The sequence below is a fragment of the Chenopodium album genome, chromosome 4, assembly GCF_948465745.1.
Source record: "Chenopodium album chromosome 4, dcCheAlbu1.1, whole genome shotgun sequence".
NCBI classification, from domain to species: domain Eukaryota; kingdom Viridiplantae; phylum Streptophyta; class Magnoliopsida; order Caryophyllales; family Amaranthaceae; genus Chenopodium; species Chenopodium album.
The window spans coordinates 16,189,509-16,214,873 of record NC_137837.1 but is presented as its reverse complement, the minus strand read 5'-3'; the positions used below and the strand labels follow the sequence as shown (position 1 = coordinate 16,214,873).

The 25,365-nt window shown below is 34.4% G+C and overlaps 2 protein-coding genes across 3 annotated transcripts; one reads left to right on the top strand and one right to left on the bottom strand.

Moving 5' to 3' along the window:
* Positions 1–237: 237 nt before the first annotated feature.
* On the top strand, positions 238–2,193 carry LOC145627723 (beta-1,3-galactosyltransferase 7-like). The gene is made up of 7 exons (XM_081680075.1): positions 238–454; positions 636–699; positions 793–865; positions 985–1,105; positions 1,232–1,319; positions 1,595–1,720; positions 1,845–2,193. The coding sequence occupies exons 1-7, from the start codon at positions 238–240 to the stop codon at positions 2,110–2,112; spliced, it is 957 nt and encodes a 318-aa protein (XP_081536201.1). The 3' UTR covers positions 2,113–2,193.
* An 88-nt stretch (positions 2,194–2,281) lies between these two features.
* Positions 2,282–23,455, bottom strand: LOC145628974 (translation factor GUF1 homolog, chloroplastic-like). Of its 2 annotated transcripts, none has more exons than XM_081681428.1 (22): positions 23,058–23,455; positions 21,766–21,942; positions 21,372–21,458; positions 16,083–16,139; positions 15,943–16,008; positions 15,635–15,697; positions 14,910–14,954; positions 14,684–14,784; positions 14,208–14,304; positions 12,749–12,820; positions 10,913–11,067; positions 10,739–10,796; positions 7,414–7,494; positions 7,239–7,325; positions 6,848–6,919; positions 6,613–6,747; positions 6,392–6,441; positions 6,144–6,231; positions 4,980–5,057; positions 3,108–3,183; positions 2,824–2,864; positions 2,282–2,600 (listed from the first exon to the last, which is right to left on the bottom strand). In XM_081681428.1, the coding sequence occupies exons 1-22, from the start codon at positions 23,295–23,297 to the stop codon at positions 2,505–2,507; spliced, it is 2,022 nt and encodes a 673-aa protein (XP_081537554.1). In that variant the 5' UTR covers positions 23,298–23,455; the 3' UTR covers positions 2,282–2,504. The 2 variants fall into 2 exon arrangements, with proteins under 2 accessions (XP_081537554.1, XP_081537553.1); XM_081681427.1 differs by having other exon boundaries at positions 6,392–6,465; positions 23,058–23,452.
* Between the last annotated feature and the right edge of the window lie 1,910 nt (positions 23,456–25,365).

Sequence of the window (25,365 nt, the reverse complement as noted above, 5' to 3'; positions counted from 1 at the left end):
TTTTAAAAGTTTCATGATACATTGATAACTTAATAGTTAATGCTCTTAATTATTTATAATTAACAAGTCAAACTTAACCCGCTCATCTATTGATTGTATTTAATTAATTCTAAAATTGTTGTATAAACCAGCTTTTATGATAAACCGTACAGGTTGTTTTGTAACTCATAACAACTCTGAATTATAACCAAAGTGTTCAAACCCTTGTGAATAAAATGCAGATCATTGGACAAGAAAATGGATGCAATTAAAACAAAGATAAAGGAAGGGAAGCAAAATATAAAGGATGATAAAAGATTAAACTCCATGACCAAATCCATCAATGCTCTCTCATCAATGGATAACTTCACAACAGAAGGTAGAAGACAGAAAGTGTTTATGGTAATAGGCATCAACACAGCCTTCAGCAGCAGGAAAAGGCGCGATTCTGTTAGAGAGACTTGGATGCCTACTGGTACTTAATACCATATAGTCATCTTATTCTTATACTTTAAGTCAATTGTACATAAAATATTTTCATATGTTGCTCAATGTGTTGCTAGCTCGTCACAGAGATGATAATATTCAAGCACCCATACTGCCTTACTGGTATATTGGCTCAAACTAACATATCAAACTATGCTGTTCTTTTTCAGGAGAAGACTTGTTGAAAGTAGAGAAAGAGAAAGGGATTATCATCCGGTTTATGATCGGCCACACGTATGTCTTTACTCTATATACTTCAGGGAATTTTACAATGATGCAAATCCTGATATGGAGTAAAATGAATTCTATCCTTTGTTTGACATACAGAGGTTCGGGTAATGGAGTTCTAGATCAAGCTATTGACGAAGAAGAGGCTCAGCACAAAGACTTCCTTAGACTTGTATGTGTTGATTATAATCACCGAGTCCTTTTTTTTTCCTAAGAGGTTTAAATTGGAAAAATAAAGAAACAATAAATGGTACAGAACTGACTAAATTGACTGATTGAAACTCATCATAGGACCATGTTGAAGGTTATCTAGAGCTATCTGCAAAGACGAAAGCATTCTTTAGTGCTGCTTTCGCAAAGTGGGATGCCGAGTTTTATGTCAAGGTTGATGATGATATTCATGTAAACCTGGGTAAGTGTACATTCAGTTTCAGATGAATTCTGCTACTGTATCTCAGAAATTTTATCATGAATTCATTCACATTATTTTAGTTTTGTGATTTGAACAAAATCTCTAAATAGGTTAACAAATTTCCAGGAACGCTTTCTGCAACTTTGTTTCGCCACCATATGAAACCAAGAGTATACGTAGGGTGCATGAAGTCTGGTCCGGTTCTCTACCAGAAGTAATTCATCTTATTTAACTTGTATTCCTATTAATTTAGTATACCATTAAGTCAAAAGCAATGAAACATAAACAAAAACAAATAAATAAAAGGATAAGAGATTATGTAAAAATGGTGATTAGAAAATAAAAAGTTGTAATACTCGCCAAAGTAGATATCACCAGCACACTGCACCATAATGAAAGTTTAAAATAACAAGCTTAAACGTGGTTTTAGCTGAAAGTATTGCTGATCTACCTAGCAAAATTATGTTTCTAACCTTGTCATGTTCACAGGGGAGTTAAATACCATGAACCCGAGCACTGGAAATTCGGTGAGATAGGAAATAAGTACTTCAGACATGCAACAGGGCAGCTTTATGCAATCTCCAAAGACCTGGCTGAGTACATTTCTATCAATCAGTAAGAATATCACAGAAAGCTAATTCCATAATTAATTTAAAGTGCACAAAGATGTGATAACATTTATACTTGGTATTTCTCTAGTTAAAATATGACAATTTACCTTGTTATCCTGATATTCCAGGGAGATACTGCACATGTATGTCAATGAGGATGTGTCACTCGGGGCCTGGTTCATAGGCCTTGAGGTTGAGCACGTAGATGATCACAGTATGTGCTGCGGGACCGAAGAATGCCAGTGGAAATTGAAGGGAGGTGATGTTTGCGTAGCATCATTTGATTGGAAATGCAGTGGGATATGCGAGTCGGTGGATAAAATGAAGGATGTACACACCAGATGTGGTGAAGATTCAGAATCTCTATGGCATGCACTCACTAATAGTGAACAATAACAAAGTATATTGTGATCCAAAGTTTCTTCTCTTTGTTGGGTTCACCCTTAGATTATTGCAGTACAAGTAACATGGCTACTTAGTGTTACCAAACTACACTTATACTGGAAACTGAGGTACATAGAAAAGCAATAGACGGGATAATGCACAAAAAGCAGCACAGCTAGGCTGATATTATTGTTGCCACTAATCCATTATACCAACATAAAAAATGTACAAGTTTTTTCAAACTGATATGATTACAAGGAATATGATTTAATTATCTGAAGGTCAACAGCAAACCTAATAGCTTTTACATCTTTTGGAGGATATAACACTGCTGATCAGTATATATTCTACATGAAAAAATGGTTTTCGCAACTAAAAATTCTATACAAGGTATACAAACCTGATCATACTACCTCCTTTTCAAGCTTCAACACAGCCATAAATGCTTCTTGTGGTACATCCACTTTGCCAATAGACTTCATTCTCTTTTTTCCTTCAGCCTGACCAAATAAAACATATTTGTAAGTAAAGAAGAAAGTGTCTTTTGATCCTACTTGAGCCTCAAAATATAATTGGAGGGAGTAAAACTATAATTATTTGGCAAATTATAATAGTACTCCCTCCACTCATATTTATATATATTGAGCTAGTTATAGCCTTTGTATTAAAAAGACTGTTGGGGGGGGGGGGGGGTGGGGGTGGAGAGGGAATCAAATGAAGTACCTGTTTTTTCAGCAATTTCTTCTTCCTTGATATGTCACCACCTGTGTAATAGCAAAAATGATTAATGATAAATCAGCCATAAGAAAACAGTCTGCTATACTTGAACAAACACAATGAACAAGAGGTCAACAAATTGCTTGGATTTTTTATCCTGCTTGAGGCTCAAAATGTTCTCTTAGTTTTTACCGAAAAATAAGACCCTTTTTTTTTATCATTATTTTCCTTTGGAATACAGAATAAATAGTAATTACAATTCCAAAATAGAACTACAAAGTTTGCCTCACCATAGCATTTGGCCAATACATCCTTTCTAATAGCAGAAATAGCTTCACTTGCTATAACTTTAGAGCCTATGCATGCCTGTCAGATGAACAAATAGTCAGTTCTTATTCATATCAGACAACAGAGTATGTTTATGACAAAAGAGAAATCATCTTAGTTAATAATTAGCAACATAACAAGAGAACCAAATTATATAAGGGAACTATTTTTTTGGAACAGATATTCTGTACTGCAGCAATATAAACAGATAGACAAAGTTCTCATAACCTCACAGACATCTTACGATACATGATTTTGGCTTCCCAATTATGATTAGTAAAATAACAGTCTATTATACAGAATCCAATAATAGAGTCTTCAATTTAGCATGCACCAGATGAACAAACCTAACCCAGCCTAAAACTCATAAATAAATAAAAACACCTGCATTCTTTGTAACAAAGGATCTCTTCAGAAACCCCAAGCCATTATCACAAATTCACAATATTGTTGTAAATCATACCAACCAGCATTAATTTAAGGAGGCAAAGAATCATTTACAATTGAAGAAGAAAACTAGATGATATTTATTTCAACAAGAGAGACCTTAGCAGTTCTAAGAGAAGGCGGAAAGCCCACACCAATTTCAATGAGATGATGTAAGAGATAGGAGGGTGAGAGGCAAGGGTTTGGATGTCCTATTGCAGAGTCTCTTCTAATACCAAAGATATGATGCCATTACTTAAACAAATAAGATGCTTTTTTATACTCTTTTCTCCTTTTCTTTGAATTGAACTAAGCAAGTAAGCTAGGTCATTTCACTTGTTGAATCAAGGGATCATCCTTCATGCCTAGTTTTCTGAAGAAGGATAAAAGTTAGATTTTGATCTATAAATACTTCAAAATAGTGTTTCCAGTAAGTTTAATGACATACAATGAGTCTGAAATGCATTTTTTCTGTTTAACAGTAAAAAGAATTATGACAAAAAGGTCAAATAACTATGGATTCGTAAGCCTCCCCACATAAACAAAACACGATGACCAATTGCATAGTCACTACCGAAAAGTAATGACGTATTAAATCATGACAATTTCCTTCTATCATGAATTTTCAGCTTATAGTTGAGGGTTCATTATTTTTACCAGAAAGGTTAATAATTCAGGAGAGGGGAGATGAATGGATCAAAGACAAACCTCACATCTAACTGATGTCAGTTAAGACTGATGGCCAGCCTATATCACCTATCAATGATGATGAGTAAGCTAATGAATCTGTGCCATACCACAAGTTTTTATGTTTTGACTGCTTGTTTAGCAAACATGGCTTTCAAATTAAAAGGTCAAACATTCTCTTTTCTTTAAATCCAATATCAGGAAATGATTGAATTAAGGAGTCTATTGCGGAAGCTGACAGCCTGATCATTAGGCACACAAAAAGAGCAGCTTTAGAGAGTCATACCATCCCTTCAAGGGTCCAACATAGCATATATTTCAGGATGTATGGTCATATTTTGGGTCCAATCTAGTCAACAAACAATTCAATTATACAGCCCTATTAGACGAGTTTTTGTAAGAAAGCCTCAGTAGTCAACGCATAAAACCCTGAATATTAAATAATTCCATAAAACTGAAAGCAGTGTCAGCGTAGAATCATGTCTCCATATAGCACTTAGCACAAGAAAACCAGATTGAAGAAAAATAAAATTTGTCGTAAAAAAGTTTCCATGCACAATGTGAAAAGCACTGCCAGACTTATCTAAGAGATGAATAAAAGAACCCAATCTCAGTTTGTTTTGTTTATTTCTACTTGTCCTATAAATTTCTTGGCTTGAGATTGGACTCTTATAGAACATCATGAACAGATACTTTCTCCAATGGGAAGATGCGTAACTTACTTGAATAGGTACTTTAAACATCTGGCGTGGTATAAGCTCCTTCAACTTTTGAGTCAAGGCCCGCCCCACACTGTACGCCTGTTGAGGAATCAGAATACAAATCAGTGATATAATTCAACAACAGACCACAAACCATTCATATTTATAGACAGAGAAATTTTAAATTATCTCTTGCATTTAAATTATTCTACATTTCTACTTAATCTTTCAAAACTGCTCGTTTACTGATGCAGGAGTATCTTCATTGTAAGGTGGTCAAACTCAAAAGGGAGAAACAGCTCCAATCTTGTGCCATAAGTTGGTTAAACTAAAAAAACCAGTTGCTGAGTTCATCAAGATTCATCAATTTAATACTTTCTCCTTTAGATCTCCTCTTTCTCCATTATGCTCCATTAGAAGTGCATCCATCTCTTTTTATATCTACTAAGATGTTTTTACAATGACTGACTTTGTGTTATTGTTTTTTACTTAGCCGCATGTTGCATCTACACACCTTGTGAGTTCCCATGATTAACTTTGTAAGTTCATAATATGTTTGTCCCCTTGCACTAAGGAGATGTACTAACCAACTTCAGTTCAAGCAGTTAATTCTATTGGCAAAGTATGTATTACAAAAACTAGCATCAGGTGGTTCAAGAAAGAAACACAAAAGTTGATGAAGGCTGGTGGTGGATACTAATCAACCAAAAACTCAACAAGTTTTCCTATTTCTTCTTTGTCTTTATTATCTAAAAATGCAGGAGGGAGCAATAATGAACTTTCTTTAACTTTCAATGCTGGAGAGAGCATAATGAACCTTCTTTATAATTTCAATTCTACAGTTATCCTCACTACTTGGAACTAGGTTAATTGACTAATTTATTGGGACAGTGGAAAAGTTTGCTTATATCATCTAATCATTTTAACACTAAATCTTCTATTCACATGTGCCAAAGTCTCTCCATGCCGCTTTATTTCCGCAAGTGTCCTACATTTTAAAAGCCAAGGTTATGAAGTATAACAGTCCTTTGCATGGACATCATGCCTTGCTAGGAACAACACTAAGGATAATCAACAAATCTGGCAGCTGATAAAGTTTGCATTTCCCAATTCTAATGCCTTAAGCCTACAAGAGGAAAGTGCTACAAAAGCAACACATAATAAATCTTGAATGGACCTGATTACCTTATCCTTGTGAACAATAGTAGCCAATGGATCCACACGATCACCATTTATTTGAATATCAAGTTTAACCAAGTCGCTTTCCCGATATCTGGCAGTTCAATTGAACACAAAGTATTAACAATCTTATCTGTGATGATGACCATGGGGTGAAAAGACATAACTAGAGATGTTTAGGGTATTAGGGAAAGCACATGACTAAGTAAAAGAAAAAAAAAAATCCAAGTTTAACTAGAAACAATAGTCAGTACCCCACAAAAGTGTACTCCATGCTGGCATAACCCTTACTCCTGGACTTGAGCTGGTCAAAAAAGTCACCCACCATCTGTGACAATGATATTATTATTATTATTATTATTATTATTATTATTATTATTATTATTATTATTATTATTATAATATAATTGATAATCTCAAAAATGAGAAAGGAAGAGCAAATAAGAAATCCACTGATTTAATTTGAGAAATCTACCTCCGCCAATGGCATTTCATAGCTTAATGATGCTCTTATCTCAGTAATAAACTTCATTTCTTTAAACTCTGCCCTTCTATCTTGAGCCAGCTCCATCAATGGACCAATATAGTCTTTTGGTGTAAGTATTTCAATCTACAAAAATCATTTTGGAATAGAACTTGATCTTTGCAAAAAAGAAAAAATTGTAGCACATAACATATAGACAACAAATTGTTCAAGTAAAGAAGAGAACCTTAACATATGGCTCGTCAATTGATTTCCGTTTTCCAGGTTCTGGAAGTAGAGAAGGATTGGAGCATTCAATCTGAATAAATTACAGCAAAATGAATTAACTAGAAAAGGAGGCGTTGACATTTTAAAAATCTAACTCCGATTTCACCCTTGATGAACCATAATAATTAAAAAATGAAAATAAAACAAAAACCTACAATAAGACAGAATTCTCCAGCCCATCCCTTGGCCCCTTCAAGGAAAGAATAGCAGGAAAGAAATATCGGCAATAGTAATTGCATTATCACTGTAATCTGACCTTAGAAACAGCAGGAGACTAGAATTTTTGAAAAATATGCAATTCTACAAGTGAACACAGCAAAAAATCCTACTGAAGTTCAAAGTGCAGTTACCATTTCACCATCTGAGCGATTCACTCGATATACAACACTTGGGGCAGTAGTAATTAAGGACAAATTATACTCTCGTTCTAGTCTTTCCTGCATGATAGCTAAAGTCATTCTCTCATTTACACAGCCAAATATAATTTCAATACATAAAAAGCCATCTTTAAGAGAATCTAATTACCTGAATAATTTCCATGTGCAGAAGACCCAAAAATCCACATCTAAACCCAAAACCCATCGCAGATGAGGTCTCTGGTTCAAACTTTAAAAATGCAAAAAATTGTCAGCAGCCTTCATTTGGAAATCACACCTGGCACTCTTAGCCATACATAACAGAATGCTACTAAAAAACACAGTATTTGAAGATAAATTCTACTTCAACCATTAACACTTAAACAGTTCCACAGGAAAAAGAGTAGAAAGATATATTCGTAAGGGAAAGGGAAGCTTAAAGAAGCCTAACTGTTGGCTCAAAGGGGAAAAAGGTATATGATAAATATATACATTTAAAAAGAAAAGCAAAGATATATGAAGTATTAATAAATAATTGCTATAACAAAAATACTTCCTCCATTTTCCCAAGTGTTACCCACTTTCCGTTTTCACCTGTTTTTTTAAGTTCTACTCACTTTTACTTTATTCTTTTTATGGAAACCTTTTATTCATTTTTTATCACCTACAACCCCACTTTGTGGTCCTAATTTTATTTAATAAACCCCTTATTCTCTATCTCTCTCCTCTTTAAAGCAAAAGTACCCACATGCATGATCCCCATCTTTCACTTTTCCTTTGTTACCTTGCTACAGTAACTGAGTCACTCAGCAAATGGAGAAAGTAGTTATTTTTAGCAAATACCTATTATAGAAGATATACAGATTTGGAATAATAATTTAATTAAATGTAATAAAAGAAATATGATGAAAAAATAGGAAGAAAAATATTTTAGTTTACTAAATACTACGGTAAAAAAATGGCAAGAAATTATTTTTTTTTTTTTACCCAAAGATGACACTGTAATTTTTTACTCACTTTTAGTATAAGTTTATAGATTATTTGGCAATGATTTAAACTTCTAAATCCTTACAAAAAAAATTTGTAAGATATAAGTTTGTGTATATAAGTAGATTAAGGCTCTGTTCAATTCACCTTATTTTAGTTGAACTGAAAATATATTTTTGCTGAACTTAAATTATTTTACTAAACTGAAATTAATTTTGCTAAACTGAAATTATTTTTACTAAACTGAATCTCTATTATATTTCTTCTTCAAAGTTACTGATTTTTACAGAACTGAAATTATTTTTGTTGAACTGAAATTATTTATTCTGATTTTAAATTATTTTTATTGAATTGAAATTATGTTTACTAAAATTATATTTACTGAAATTATTTCACTGAATATTATTTTCTAAGGTGAAGTGAACAAGGCCTAATACAATATTAAGTGAGAACTCAATGGTAGATCTCCCATCTACAAACCATTGAGCTATGTTACTTCGATACGTCCAAATACATAGTGGCCTTGTATGAAATTATATAGAATCTGGAGTGTAAGATGATCCGACGCCATGTCACCCAAATCTGAGATTGGGTAGCATAGCCATTGTCTGGGATCCAACTCTTATTACACCCAACTTCAACGTTGATACCTTGAGTACTGGGGTGTTTGTTTTCTTGTAGGTTAAAATCTCCCAATTACTGGTTGGGGTTTCCTAGTGGGTTATTTTACCCTTATTTCCACCCACATCATAAGGGTCATGCCTTCTAGAAACAACAACAACAACAACAACAATCTAAGCCACAATCCAACAAAGTAGTTAGCAACATGACCTAAGATTTTAACTCATGTACTCGCCAATCATGATCCTCTCTTTTCAATCTCTTTTATCAATGCTATTCCTACAAACCAAACTTCTTTCAGTCCTTCTTGGTCTTCCCGTGCCTTCACTGAGATCCTCTTATACCAACTCTCTACTTTTCTTACTGGTATGTCTTTCGATCGGTTCTCCCTTATTTTATCCTCACTCCAACTTTCCTCCAAATATCTTCATTTCTATCCTTCCACACAATAACATACCCATCTCTGCTACTCTAATCGTCCTAATATGATCTTTCCTTGGACCCATATAACAACGCTGGTTTCATAGTTGTGTAACAGACTTTTCCCTTTAACTTCAAAGGTTTTCTACGGACACACAATACCCCTGCTCTCTATTTGAGCCACTGATCTTTTGGGTTACATCTTGGTCGATTTCTCCGCTCTACTGTAAAATCAACCCAAAGTATTCAAAACACTTGCTTGCTATGTTGCATATACTTGGCTTTGCTTCGACTTAGTCTAAACCCCCAAGATTCTAAGTTTTGTCTTCATCGCTCTAATTTAGCCGTTCACTCCAACTCTAGTTTCAAACACCATACAAGATCATCTACAAACAGAATATACCAACTCACACCTTGGATAGATCTTGCTTAATTATCCAATACTTTTTTTTTTTTTTTTTTTTTTTGACAAAGGGGTAAGGAATTTAACAGTGTTGTATATTGAGTGACTCATGGTGTGACTAGTGAGTTTTATACCTCGATAGTTTGAGCAATGCGCAATCCTGAGCATCCCCTATGTTTTTACAAAGTGTTACCAAAGTGATTCCTCCAAGGCTGTGGTTGTTAGTTCACCAAATCTTGTTAGACAAGCCTGCTAACCAATCAATACCGACCTTTCCAAACATTTTATAGACCAGATAAATTTATTGATAATCTTATTCGTCTAAACAAAACATCTACTTATTGTATAAATTAAAGCCATTAGAGTAAGTAGCTCCTTAAATAGAAATCAATGTACAGATTGTAGTCTCTACCAAGATAATGGCCCTGTTTGGGAGAAAGCTGAAAGCTGAAGCTGATTGAGTTAGCTGATTTTATTAACTGATTTGACTAACTTATTGTATTAACTGATTATATAAAAGTGTTTGGTAAATAGCTGATAGCTTAAAGGTGATTGAGTATGTGAAATGACCAATAAGCTAATTGTGGGTTAGGTAGTTTAGATAGGATTTTTAATTATATTATAAATGTCATTTCACAATAACTAATGAATAAGCTAATTGAAAAAGCTCCTAAAATGAGCTTTTTCAAAAAGAGCTTATTTAGTGGAATAAGCTATTTCAATAAGCTTACTACCAAACACTTGTATTAGCTTGCTTGACTAGTCAATCAGCTAAAGTTAGTCAAATAAGCTAATATACCCCCAATAAGCTTACTACCAAACAGGGCCAATATGTTCCTCTCAACAGTCTTGGTGAAATTATTAATGAAGCAGTGAGACAACTAGCAACAATTTCACCTCTCCTTAATTTTTTTTTTTTTTTTTTTTGAGGGGCACCTCTCCTTAATTAAACTTAGGGGAGTGATGAAATAGTGAGAATATGAGTCAACAAGCAGCTATTACTTTTCCTAAATTATATGACTTAGAATTAAAAATGTCAGAAAAAGTCACTCTTTGGGTTCACCTTCAGGGAAGCATCATTAAGTTGCAGCTTTTCCAAGGCATCACGTAACTCTGGAAACCTGCGGCATAAAAATGGGCCGTTGATATCACCAAGAAATATAAGTTAACTAATTTCTAGCCCCCAATCTAGAATAAATTTTAAGATATTGCATCAGGGGTGATAACAGGATATTACTGATCCGCATCAACTGGAAATAAACCACAGAAGACCATGGGAGTAGACTCCTGATATCCAGGAAGAGGTTCCTCCGCCTTGCGGCCATAATGAGTGATGGTGTCACCAACTCTGGCATCTGCTACTGATCTTATTGAAGCTGAGATGTAACCAACCTATAAATAAAGCAAAAAATATATCAATCACTCTTCAGAAGAGAAAAAGTGCATCCTTCAAACATTATGTATGAATTCAGTTACATCTTAAATACCAAATGACATGGACAATAATGACTTTAGACCCTGTAATAAAGATAAGGAAAAATTGTCCGGAACTACATGCTAAATGGGGGTATTTGGAAACAACTACCAACTAAAAAATTTTATCAAAAAAACTACCCCCTAAATTTAAAAAGTTAGAGTAGCACTACCCATTTACATTTTCCGGCGAGAAAGTCCGGCGTGTGGGGCCCACTTTTTCAATTTTTCTTCTGAAAATTCCTAATTGAAGAAGTGAAAACAAGTAGGGTATGCAATTCATAGGTAATCTATCTCTTTTAATCCATAATTATGAATTTTGATGTTAAGGTGTAACGATTAGAAAAATTAGGGTTCTTAGAAATTGGGGATAATTTGAAATTGGTTGAATTTGTTGCTTTTAATTCAAATTGGTTATCTTAGGGTTACAAATTAAGGTCCAATTTGTCATTGCATCGTGTCTTTTCAGAGAAAAATTGAAAAAGTGGCCCATGCGCCGGACATTCTTGCCGGAAAATGCAAATGGGTAGTGCTACTCAAACTTTTTAAATTTAGGGGTAGTTTTTTTGATAAAATTTTTTAGTGGGTAGTTGTTTCCAAATATCCCTATTAAGCGTATAGTTCCTAACAAATTTTCCTAAAGATAATCACATATTGGAGCCAAATACTATTCTAGTATAACTATGAATTCTAGGATAAGTACAGCCAATACACATCAAGAAACTATTGAGAATTAACATGAAGACAGCATTGAGAATTCTTCTGCAAAAGATAAACCTAGGTCTTTTAATTAATTCTCCTATCCTTTACTAAGCCATTGTGTTCATCAAACATAAATATTCTACAACAACTAATCTGCCTACCCCCAGTTCGAAAAAAAAAGGGGAGGAAGTCAAAATTATATTCAGGCAATACAAGTTTGGGAATAAAGCAAGAATTAAACAGTACACATTAATTTATAAGAAAGAAAAAAACAGTGTCAAACTATCCTAGATTAGGAAAAACTATTTCAAGCAATACCATACTGGAATTATTGAGATTTCATATAGTATTGGAGTTAAACAATTACATTTGAAAAATGGATCCCTTGCAAGGTATATATTTGTAAAAACTAAAAACTGTTATACTAAAGTAATCTGAACTTTGTGTTTTTAAAAGAGTATTTGATCTTGAATTTATAACCCTATGCCTAATTTCCTAGATCCACCACTGCCTTCTTTCACCTAATTAAAGCAGCTTTTAGGTAGTTATGCCCCAGCCACTCTACCTGTCTAGCCCACAAGGAAGCTTAACTATTATATGACTGTGTGATCAAAGATGTGTGACTTGCTTCACCTAGCCTACCTTTACCTTGTAAGGTGAGCCATTATGGACAAGTATAATATGATTAATAGTAACATACACAAGTTTTAGATATGAAATATCACTCAATTTCAGATCTAAGGAAGGCATTGAAGCATTGACAAGAAGTAAATGTAGCACTTTACAAAAAACAAGTTACTAGAACTCAGCAAGGAAAGTCCAGACGGGAAATTTAAGTTTTATTAGTCATAATCCACTAAACAGAAGTACAGAACATGGTTCAGCTGTAGTATCCTACCTCACCAGCATAAAGTTGGTCAACTTGCATCTGATTAGGAGAAAGAACTCCAATTTCATCAGCGAAGTAATCCTGGGAATCAGATTAGCCCCTGCATCAGTTTCCAGAAATGGGTATACAAAGCAGTATAAGAGCAGCTAGCATACTTAAAATCAGTAAGAATTGACACGTGAACACGTATATGATTAAGTTATCTAATTTAAATCTAATAGAACCATAAGAGGATAAGATAACAGCTTTCAATAATTATGAGTCAAATCAAATGTCTCATTAAATAGTCCTCTACTTATCACTTGTAGCAAAATAGCAAGCCAATTTTCATAAATCGTGTAAGAATGAAAAAATACATCTTCTAATTAACCTACAGTGAAGATGTAAGTATGCATAAAGAGAAACCAAACTCTTCAAAGATATGAGGTAACGTTGCGACAATTTGGATAGATTTCAAATTAGCTGCTGGGAAGAGTAGCCCAGGCTGGTTTATTATTTTTTTTCGCACTTTTTATTCTTCATAATGCTCTAACTCGGATCGGAAAGGCAATATTAATACAATGAAATTTTCATTTAGGAATTGGGTTGAGGGAGGGAGTTTAAATAACTGTTGGGATGCTGGGGGCATGCTTTTGGTCACTCCTTGAGATCAGATATCAAGCTATCTAGTTGGAAATTTCTGTAGCTCTTTCTCAGAAAAATTATAATGATCTCCACAACCTATGTTCACCCGGTCACCCAGATTTACTTATTATTTAGAGATCTAAGGCCAAAAAGAAAAGGCAAAGACCTAGTGTGGAAGACTTAATAGAAAGGTTTGACAAAAATGGGAACAGGTACGAAAACTCAATAAGCACATTCCAGTAATTCCACTGATACATGGGCCTTGTGCCTAGGAAGTAGAAAGTCAGGGATCCATCTCACATTTTGAGCAGGTTATAAACACTGCTAGTGGGTCTTTTAAAATTGTTGGAAAGTAGTGGTGTATCCCTCATATACTTGGATTCAATTTGCAGATCTTGTTAATTTTGGGGGTGTAGTGGACTAGTGGTGCATCCCTCATGGTCCTCATACGAGGAATTGGATAATAAAATTGTTCGACCCTTCCACCAAAGAAAGGAAAGGGAGAAACGCGCATATATTAAGATAAATAAGTTTGAGATTTCTACCAGCCAAGGCCTATGGACATTAATGTCCAATTGTCCAGTGCTTAAAGAGTCATAGGTTCATAAGTCATCACCATGAATAAAGCTCAATTTTTCTTCACAGGTTGCAATTGAGAGGCCACACGGTGATAAGGCTTAAAGCAAATAGTTTCTCTCTCCCAGTGTTGTGAAAATTCTACAGTTTTCCTTGTTTTTGATGCCCCATTCGGAATTCAACTAAAATATCTTTCCCTTGTAGCCTAGAAATAATGTCTCTACAGGAACTAAGGGACACCACAGGACAAATTCAAATAAGTACTCACCTTTCCACTGATCATGAAATAGATTCGGTCACCTTTCTTCAGAGTCCCATCAATTACTCGAAAATATGCGATCACTCCCCTATACGGATCATAATAACTGCAAAACACTTTGAAAGCAACTCATTTACCAAATAATTCAAGACTTTTGATCTGCAAGGGAAAAGTAAAAATGACAGAAAAAAAAAAATGAATGATTCAAGGACTCAGAGCCAAAATGTTTGGCAAGAAAATTGTTTTCATGTCAAACTCGTGATGGCTCATTATAAACCCAAAGCATCAAATATTTGAACCTCCAGACCTAGTTTTACAAAATTGCAAATTATAATCCTTATTAGTCATTACATGATTCTTTATAAACTATTACACCCAATGATACTGGCATACTGCTACAGGCCCACAACACCAGTATAATCCCCAGCGACCAAGCCATTGCAATAAAATAGCATACAAGGCACCAATGAGTAGAGCATGGTTACCTATCAAATATTAGAGCCCTTAAGGCCTTTGAGGAGGTATCAGGAGGTGGAGGAATCCTTTCAACAATAGCATCAAGAATTTCATTAATGCCAATGCCCTCCTAAACACGAGAAATCCAACCATTATTATGACCAGTAATTCCCATATTAAGATCTAATTATTACTTTAGAATGAAAGCATGATGGGATTGTAATTCAACCATAAGAAACATTTTTTTTTTCTGACCTTTGCAGAGCAGAGAATTGCATTGCTACAATCCAATCCAATTACCTACAAACAAAGAAGTATCTATATCAGAATTGCAAGATTCAAGGACAGCCAAATGTCACACAATAACACGTGCAAAAGTAAGAAAATCAGGGATTACTAGAGCACTGCGCTAACTGCTAAGTACATGTTAAAGCTAAAGGTCAGACCCCTAAATTGAAACTATACTATCAACCATATAGAAACTATAAGACATATTGGACAAATAAGTAATGGAGGGAGCACTTTAGTCCACACTCCACAAGGATTATGACGTATCAACAAAGCAACAAAAGAAGCATTATAGATATAGATGGAGCAGATATTTGAGGGAAATAATCACAATTGCTTCTAGCAGTTTGGATCTTCACATAAATATAACAGTATATGAATCAGAGTTGACTGAAGCAACCAGAAACACGAAGTGATTGCACTCAGAGGAGCTGGCTGGTTTCTGATCTGAAAAAAATTCCAGAATACAGTGATATTTATGTGAAATTGAGCATTTAATGCTTTATCAGAATAAAGGATAAGAGAAGTTAATGAGTAGCCACTCATGGGAAAGAAAAAGGAGCAACAATATATATTCAAAGCTACATGATCAACAAATCCCTCAATTACAGCTTACTCTGACACCGAATGAATGTCAATAGAGATATAAAAACTGCTAAAGCTATATCTGCATAGTACCCCTATGAACTAACCTCCTCAATCTCCTTCGCAACAAGATCAGGATCAGCGCCAGGCAAATCTATCTTGTTAAGAACCTGCAACATGTAAACATGTTCACTGTAAAAGACAACTCGCATTTTATAGATCTTAAGAAATCACCATGATCAAAATTTTCAATTGAATCCAATGAGGTTATGGTAACTTCAACAAGAAAATAATTTTAAGATAATATTACCAGATAGTGCAATCCGGCAAAACTATAGAAAACAGAGTATCTAGTTTGAAATAGCGTGATTTGGAAAAGGATAAACTAGTTATGACGAGAAAGAAAATTACTCACAGGGATTACTTCTAAGTTGTTCTCCAACGCCAGATATACATTGGCTAAAGTTTGAGCTTCCACTCCCTTCAAAGTAGGCCATAGAAATAATGACTAATTGATGAAAAAAGTAAAAACTAAGTAGCAGGTAGGACATTCACCTGAGAAGCATCTACAACAAGAAGTGCACCCTCACATGCAGCCAGAGATCGAGAAACCTACCTCAAAAGGTAAAGAAAAAATAAAGAATCAAGCAGATAATATCATAATAAAGTAGGGTCTAAGTGAAAAAAAATAGAGGATAGGAACCACAAAGGGAAACTACTTGGTAACAATCATTTAAACTCAAAAGAGAAATTGAGCTCTTTATCACTAGACTCATGCATGTGACTTTTCTAGAACATACAAGTACTTCATTATTCTTGGAAAATTTGTCAAGAATAAGCCAACCTTTGCACACTTAGCTCAAATTAAGCCAACCTTTTGATTGACTCAGAATAAGTTGAATATTAAAGGGTAAAAACTTTAAAGAAGTCAAATGACATACAGCCTATCAAACAGGTCACTTTCTTTCACATTTTTAAATTAAAAATTATTTATTTTAGTTAATTAGTAAAAAAAAATACAAAAAGAAAAAACCCGCCACTTCTTCTAACAGCACCCATCACCATCTCCAACCCCACCCCCCCCCCCCACCCAATCAGCCACCGCAAGAATCACCCCCCACCTCGATTTTTTACTTTCTTTGCCCTCCCACCAGCCCACCATCCCTTCCCCTAGAACACTGGTCACTTCCTATCCCTAAGTGCCGGCATTCGTCGGCCGAGACGAGAGCAACCCAATACCACGAACCCACACCGAAACCAACCTAAAAACCACCGTACCCACCTTGATTCCCCACCGTAACCACCAAAACATCAGCATATCTACCCCGAAATCAAACCATAACCACCGAAACTTACTCAATTCACCCCGAAAAACCCAACACTCACCCAAAAAAGCATCCCACCCAGAAATTTGAAAAAATACAGTGTAGGCGCAAAGGTGGCAATGGGAAGGGAGAAAGAGAAAGGGATTCATAGTGATCAGTGGGTGGAGGATGATTGGCGGTTGCTCGGCTGGTCTAATGTTGCCGGCACGAGAGGTAGGGGGTTATTCAAAAGTGAGAGGAATTAGTAATGAAATTAAAAAATAAATAAATAAATAAATAAGTAATAGGAGGATAGGGATTTATAAAAATAAAAAAAATAAAAAAATAAAAAATAAAATAAAAAAAAACCCTTTGAAATGCATCATTTTGCGAAAAAAAAACCTTTTAAAAGCTTTTTGGCAAAAGAAAACCAGGTTTTTAACATTTTAGCAAAAGAAAACCCAATTGTGAAAATTTTTTGATGAAGACAACCTAATGCCGCTAATTCACTTAATTAAGCTTTAATTTCTTCTTATTAAACTCTAACTATCACTTAATCATTTAATAATTAAATTAATTTATAAATTAAGAAAAAAAAATAAAAACAAAAACCACCACCCCTTCCCTTTCCCCCTCCCCTGGCAGCACCGCCAGATAGTCAACACTCCTCACCTGGCCACCGTACTTTACCCCCTAAAACCGACAACCTAGCCACCCCAAAACCAACTATAACCGACTCTCCCGAAACCCCTAATTTAATCAATTCGAAGATAAAAGAGTTTCCCATTTTCAATGAAAACCCTAATCATCTTCTTTCTTTTTAATCAATGGTGTTTTCTCCTATTTCCGGTTGATCGCCCTTTAATAAAATAATAAATCCTCTTTTTTTTTTTTTTTTTTTTGATTTTTCTGTGTTAAAAATATTGAAACTCTGCCATTTTTATTTGATGTAAAGCTTGTTGGGGTGGCGGGTGGTTTGGTTTTGGGGGTTGTCGGTTTTAGTGGGTTTCAAAGTGACTGGGTGGTGGGGTTTAGGGGGTTTGGGATGGTTGGTTTTAGGGGATTTCGGGGTGGATGGGTGGTTGGGTTTTGGGGTGGTCGATTTTTGGGGGTTTCGGGATGTGTGGGTGGCCGGTTTTAGGGGTCAGGTGGGGGTACGGTGGTCAAGTAAGGACTTGTGGTGGTCTGGTGGTGCCTGCCAGGGGAGGGGGAAAGGAAAGGGGTGGTGGTTTTTATTTATGTTTTTAATTTATAATTAATTTAATTATTAAACGTTTATTAATTGAGTTAGTGGTACTGGTTGTTTTGAACAAAAAAAATTTGACTTTGGATTTTTTTTTTTACGATAAAGCTTTTAAAAGGTTTTTTTCGCAAAATGGTGTATTTGAAAGGTTTTTTTTTTGACAAATTTTCCTTTTCAAGTTCAAAAATTAATTTTAATTAAAATTTTGAAATGAACCAATTATATTATGATATGTGACGTACTTAACCTAAACAACCAGTTAACCTTAAAGCCAATAAGTCATAGCTCATTTTTGGAAGATATCAGATAAAGGTTGACTTATTTTTAATTAATCAAAATGTGAACTTATTTTGAGCTAATCACGCAAAGATTGGCTTATTTTTGACAAGTTTTCCATTTTTCTATGGGAGGCGAAATAATACATTGTAGCTGGAGTCCATAGCTTTATTATTAAATTTATTTTCATGATAATGTACTCCGTAAGAACAAATACAGATCACAATAGATTATTTCTTAAAGCAGCCATATACTTCTGCTGCTCAGTGCACTAGGATACTATTAGCTTCAGAAACAGCATCACTTTTCCATTCAATTTGTTAAAAGGTGCATAGTCTGCATAAACATAGACATCTTAAACCCTACAACCAGAGAATCCACACTGAATGATTGTAGTTAATGTTGTGTGCATGAACAAGCTGCAGTTCAGACGTGACAACTGACACAAAAAGAGAACTTTAAGATTTGTCTATTGTTGCATTGAAAAATCAGAGATAATTTGCAAGCAACTATCAATCACTCCAATCTTCTTTTTTAAGTTTCCTACTGAATAGAAAGACAATAACAGAGAGCCTCCACGGAGGTTAATCCTCAAAGAACTACCCACGGCTAACTAATGCACTCAGGTATCACACACTATTATACATATGGCTAATACAAGGGAGAAATTTTCTATAATCAGGAAAAATATACAATGGTTCTCCTAAGAAAAATATATATATATGAAATAAGCAGAGGTGAAGCACCTACTTTATTTAATAAAATGATACAAATTGATTTAGAGAATTAAGGATATTATATTGTGCTGTTATTCATTCTTATATTTTGATATGATAAATTATTACAACTTTATAGAGGATTACAAGCTAAAATAAGATAGGTGATGGAATCAACATTATTGTATACCTGACAGAATTAACCTTTAAATATTTAAATTTAAGATTTCCCATTATGTTCACTTTATTGCAAATTAATCTCACAAATCCCCCTTCTGAATTTGCAATGTTTAATAACGTCTAGAATTTCTCTATCTTTTCAGAAGTTATTGATTAAGTAAGCATATATGCTGGTTAATCAACTCAAGTTCATCAATACTGTTGATTAACCAGCATATATGCTTACTTAATCAATAACTTCTGAAAAGATAGAGAAATTCTAGACGTTATTAAACATTGCAAATTCAGAAGGGGGATTTGTGAGATTAATTTGCAATAAAGTGAACATAATGGGAAATCTAAAAGTAAAATAGTAAAAGGTTATTTCTGTGTAAGGTATACAATAATGTTAATTCCATCACCTCTCTTATTTTAGCTTGTAATCCTATATAAAGTTGTAACACTTTATCATATTAAAATTTAAGAATCAATAGCAAAACAATATAATATCTTTAACTCTCTAAATCAATCTCTATTATTATATATATAAAGTAGGTGTTGCAGCTATGCTTATTTCATACTTCCTTCTTTTCTATATACTTGACACATAGTCTTAGGCACAACATTTAAGGAGAGGAGAGAAGAAATATAGTTTTGTGGCCCTTGTTGCACATGGCTTACCTTATTACCCCCAAAAGTTGCTCCCATGTACACTAAATGAGGGTAATTTAGATAATTTATCTACCAAAAGCTTACCAAATATAGTATAGGTCAAGTAATATGACATTTTCATTTTAGGAATGTTAGTCAAGTAAATAGAAACGGAGGGTGTACAAATTTTTTTAGGAGAACCGTTCTATGTTTTTCCTGATTAAAGAAATTTCTCCCTCGTATTAGCCATATGTATAATAGTGTGTGATACTTGAATGCATTAGTTAGCCGTGGATAGTTCTTTGAGGATTAACCTGGGTGGAGGCTCTCTGTTATTGTCTCTCTATTCAATAGGAAACTTAAAAAAGAAGATTGGAGTGATTGATGATTGCTTGCAACTTATCTTTGATTTTTCAATGCAGATAAGTTATTAAGTCTTCTAAACCCGCAGATAAGTTATTAAGTTTTCTAAACCTGCAATCTTGTGCTTAGTCGTTTTTCCATAAAAATGAAACTAAAGCCAATGCACACAGACAAACAACACCCAAATACTGCAACAGACATTCTTTTGACTTCCTACTGTTAAAAATATATATGAATTTCAGCCGAATTTAAATTCCAAAATCCCACAAGTAATCATTAGAGTATTCTAGATGGACAAGAGGTCATTTTGACTTGACATGTCAAACGTATTGGTGCTGAAAACTGAATAGCTAGATAAAAGGGTTTTCTGTTCCCTAGGTACACTTTCATCAACCATCAAAATTATGTCACTATATTTCATGAGAACAATAGGTGATTGGAAAAGTAGTTGGTATCCCTACTATATAACATTACTTCATGGGGGGGGGTCGGGGAGGAAGGAATAAACAAGTATTCAATAAGCACAATATGGATCCAGCCCATGATACACAGCCATACATCCAACTCTCTTAGGCTCTAATACTTTTTAAATGTACACACTAAATATGGTTCGGTTCCTTAATTCTACTATTTTTAATTTTTTATCACTACAATTCAAAAAAATTTAATTTACCAAGTTCTACTTCTTCCAAAATGGAACAATAATCCATGCATAGCATGGGATTAGAAAACCTGGTGTAGTAGTCACAAGGTTATCTGAAACATATATCACCAACCAATAGCCCCCTTACATAGAGTTCTCAAAGAGAAAGGGATCCCAAAAGGCACCAAAAGACGAATAGATTCCTATACTTGGTAGTGAATATTTCATAATTCTATATAATATAATAGAAACTTCACTATATAGCTACTAATTGCAGCAAGGACATTTCATACATATGAATTGCAATTGATCAATGTCAAAGTTCTTCAGGCTAATGTTTAACCTATATCACATTTGGCAACATTCTCGAGAGCTTTAAAGGTTCATACACAGTAGATGATGTGATGTCACTTCTTTTTACTGTATGTTCTGTAGTCTGTTCGTTGATCAACACAACGACTAGTGAACTAAATGCCAGCTAAACCATACCTCATAAGAGAAGTCCACGTGTCCCGGAGTATCAATTAGGTTTAGGCAATGCGGTTCATTATTATGAACATAACGCATACGTGCTGCCTGGGAAACATAGTAAACAAATGAAACATTAATACAAACTATATGATACCATAGCATAGTGATTAATCTGATTATGAATAAAAAAATAATACACTAGACAAAGCTTAGCATTTAGGCTGAATTACTCTTAGCATCATAGCCTTTAATTACTATTCTTGCATTTCAAAAAAAAATGGAGTTTAACAACAAAACTCATGGAGATAAAACAATCTATGAGCTCATTCCTCAAAGAGAAAGGAATAAAACAAGAACATCACCCACCACCAAAATAGCTATAATACATACAAGAGATATAATAAACATCTACCTGCAGTTTTATAGTGATTCCTCTTTCTCTCTCCAAATCCATGTTATCAAGAAATTGTTCCTTCATTTCACGCTTTTGTACAGTACCGGTCATTTCAAGCAATTTGTCAGCCAAAGTTGATTTTCCATGATCAATATGTGCAATAATGCAAAAGTTCCTAATGTTTGAAACTGGGACCTGCAAGAACAACCAATGCAGCTTTCAGAGACATTTATATGATTTATACAGATAGACAAAATCTACATAATGTAAAAATGGAAAACCACCATGCTGCCATAAACAAACAATTCCTTCCTCGAAAGGAAAGGAAAAAGACTTTAAGGAATCAACTAACTATGAGACTATACTAAAGCGACTAATTTTCCTTTCCATTGACGTTTTTGGATTATGATGCACTAAACTAAAATAGCACACTAAATGTTTACACCTTGAACCAACGTAAAGTAGCACACTCTTACTAAGGGGGCATTTGGTTCACGGAATATAGGTATGATGTATGGGTTTAAAATGACTAAAACCCATACCATATATTTGGTTGTAAATAGTATGAATTTTAAACCCATACCTCAAACCCATAAGGTATGGGGTTTAGAAACCCAGGGGGTGGGTTTGGCTCATTCTATTCTCTTAGGTATCAAATAAAAGGATAAAATAATGAGATATTTCATTCCAGAATTGAACAAACACGTGGTATTAAGTATCAAGTTTCAACCCAATATCCCTTAACCTCGTTCCTAATTCCAAACTCATACCACTCTGCGAACCAAACGCCCCCTAAGAGGCTAAGAGTTACACGTTGAATTAAGGATTCATCTTTCGGTATCACACATTGACACAAGTAAGATAATGTACATCCAAGTATCCAAGCCCATTCCTTGTCCGCCTAGAGTCTTTAATCAACTTATCCAACATTCGGGGTTATGTTGATTTCATAGTTGCACTCCCAAAACAACTTATCCAATTTATACTCCATTCTATCTAAACAACAAATTTCAAAAATTGTACCACATTATTAACTAAGCATCTCCTCCTTCAACACAAGGGGTAAATAAGCCAATACACTCGTAAACAACCCGCGAACAAACAAAAACCCACATCTTGTATTTCTATAATGAACACAAAAACCAAGCATAAGCAAAACAACTCGCGAAGAAACCCGGCCTCATTTTCACCCTTTTTAAACGCCAATTAATCCAGCCAAACAAACAAACACCCACATACTATTTTAACATAATGAACACAAAACCAAGCATAACGATAAATTAACCAAGAAAATTTGAAAAAAGCAATACTTTCATAAGACGATCTTGTCCAACTTTAGCAGCAAATTGGATGGCAGAAACATCTTTAGAAGGGGCACCAGCAGTCTGAGAGACGACTCTAAGCCTGCGATTAGTCCTGAGAGTGGTAATTCGAGGTGGGTATTGGGCATTTTGGCGAGAAGATGAAGGGAAATTGGAGTAAACTGCGCCTGAATTGGCGGGCAGTAGAACAGTGAGACGAGAAATGGCTGTTGAAGTGGTAGTAGCCATTGGCGCCTTTGTTGTTGCTACAAGGTTTTGTTAGCGTTTGTGGATCATGTTTTGTTATTTTGGAGTGTTTTTGGTTTTGAGCCACAAGAAATAATGGATTGGTTTTGTTGAGTTGCAACTTGTTAGATGTGCAATTTTTTTGCCTTCGTCCCAAAATGATGTGGAAGGTGGAGGGAGGGCGCCCCGAATTATCAAAATGATAAACTTTAGACGTATCAAGTGGTAAAGTAGTAATTAAATCGTCTTGGTTTTCGCAGAATGTGTTTTTATATTAGTTTTTCTGTCACTGATTAGCTGGCACAAACGAGTCATGTTAACGCCTAGTTAACGACTTGCTAATGGGTAAAAGTGAACTTAGTTTTTGCAGAGGAGAGAGAAAGTAAATTACCCCAACTTTTTAAGAAGATTTTTAATTAAAAGGTGGAGCTGAACCCAGAAGTTCTTCCTTCTTCCTTCTTCACTGCTCCTCCATTGTACTTTGACCACCACATTTCACCACCACCTTTTTCGTGAATCAAAGCTACTTTCGCCACCACAATTCCGACGGCTTCGCCGCCGAACTAAACAAAAAGCCTAATTAAAAAGGGTAAAAAGAATGGTATGGTTAACCCTAAGTGGAGGGATTGCGTCCAGGCCCGTCCCTAAGTCAGGGCAATAGGTGCCATCGCCCGGGGCCCAACTGAAGGAGGCCCAAATTTGCATTAAAGCCAGATTTATAAAAATAAAAAAATAAAAAAAAAAGAAAAAAATTTTAATTAATGATACTACCTACGCATGCTTTTCTCCAGTTTTCCATATCATGTTCATCAGTTCATATTCCCAATTCCCAAATCTCAAGTTCTCAACTTCCAATTCCTATATTCATTCCTAATTAGTTTCCCAAAAATATTTTAATTGCGATTTTCCAACTCCCCTTCCTAAATAATCTCTTTTCAGCCAAATTCAATTGATCTTCTTCCCGTTTTTTTTTTTTTTTTTTTTTTTGTAATTTTCAACCACATTAATCTTTAAAAACAATTCTAATTCAATAATCAAACGGTCTTCTTCCTTGATTTTCAATGGAATTCGCCTCACATTATTCACCTATAAATAATCCCCCATCCAATTATTCTACATCTCAATTCAATTTTCTGATTTATTTTCTTACTCTTTGTTTTGATTTAAACACTTGTAATGGGTATTACGGTGGACGAATATCGGAAATTTGGAGATCGATTTTGCTATGCTCGAAAAATCTGAGTCCTTTAGGTAATGTCAATTTTTTGTTTTTAATTTTTGAATTTAAGATTTTGTACAGTAATTTATAATTGCAAATTTTTTTTTTTGGTCTTGGGTAAAATTTAAATCAATTCTTTTGTGTGAATTATTTTATTGTAGTTCATTGCTTGCGGATTTGGAGTCGGAACCTTGGACTTCAATTGTTCAAATTTGAGGCAGCCTTTTTGATTTTGCAATATAAGAACACACAAATCAGGTTCTATTGTTCTTTAATTCTTATTAAAATTGTTGTTTATATTTTTGTAGAATACTATGTTGCCTAGAAAACATTTATCTGGTAGTGAAAAAAGGAAAAAAAAGAAAGCAAATCCAAGATTTTAAAGAATCACAAAAGGGGGCCTTGGACAAATATTTCAATTGCTTATCGAATCCTTTTTACGATGTCGGTGACCGTTGCATCCGCCGAAAGAAGTTTTTCGAAGTTAAAATTATTGAAAACGTTTTTTAGGTCATCAATGTCACAAGAAAGACTTAACGGTCTAGCCATTTTATGTATTGAGAAAAATATGTTAGAGCATATTGATGTCGACACTATTATTGGTGATTTTGCATCTAGAAATGCTCGTAGACAATGTTTTGTATGATGATTAATAAATTTTAAGTTTACTGTTTTTTTTTTCCTTTACTGTAAGTTTGCAAATATTTTTTTTTTTTTTAATCATTTAAAAAACAAAATTTATTTTTCATTTTTTTACTTCACTCAATAATAAGGGCCCCAAATTTTCATTTCGCCCATAGGCCACCAAAAAGCTAGGAACGGGCCTGATTGCGTCTTGCTCCGATTATTAAG

Excerpts from the sequence above, each read along its gene's own strand:
- LOC145627723 (XM_081680075.1), top strand. The coding sequence starts at position 238 with ATGGATGCAATTAAAACAAAGATAAAGGAAGGGAAGCAAAATATAAAG. Across the intron at positions 1,320-1,594 it reads GGTCCGGTTCTCTACCAGAA|GGGAGTTAAATACCATGAAC; the intron begins GTAATTCATCTT and ends TCATGTTCACAG. Across the intron at positions 1,721-1,844 it reads GAGTACATTTCTATCAATCA|GGAGATACTGCACATGTATG; the intron begins GTAAGAATATCA and ends CTGATATTCCAG.
- LOC145628974 (XM_081681427.1), bottom strand. The coding sequence starts at position 23,297 with ATGGCTACTACCACTTCAACAGCCATTTCTCGTCTCACTGTTCTACTG. Across the intron at positions 15,698-15,942 it reads ACAACTTAGAAGTAATCCCT|GTTCTTAACAAGATAGATTT; the intron begins GTGAGTAATTTT and ends TACATGTTGCAG. Across the intron at positions 2,601-2,823 it reads AGAAATTGCTGAAAAAACAG|GCTGAAGGAAAAAAGAGAAT; the intron begins GTACTTCATTTG and ends TTATTTGGTCAG.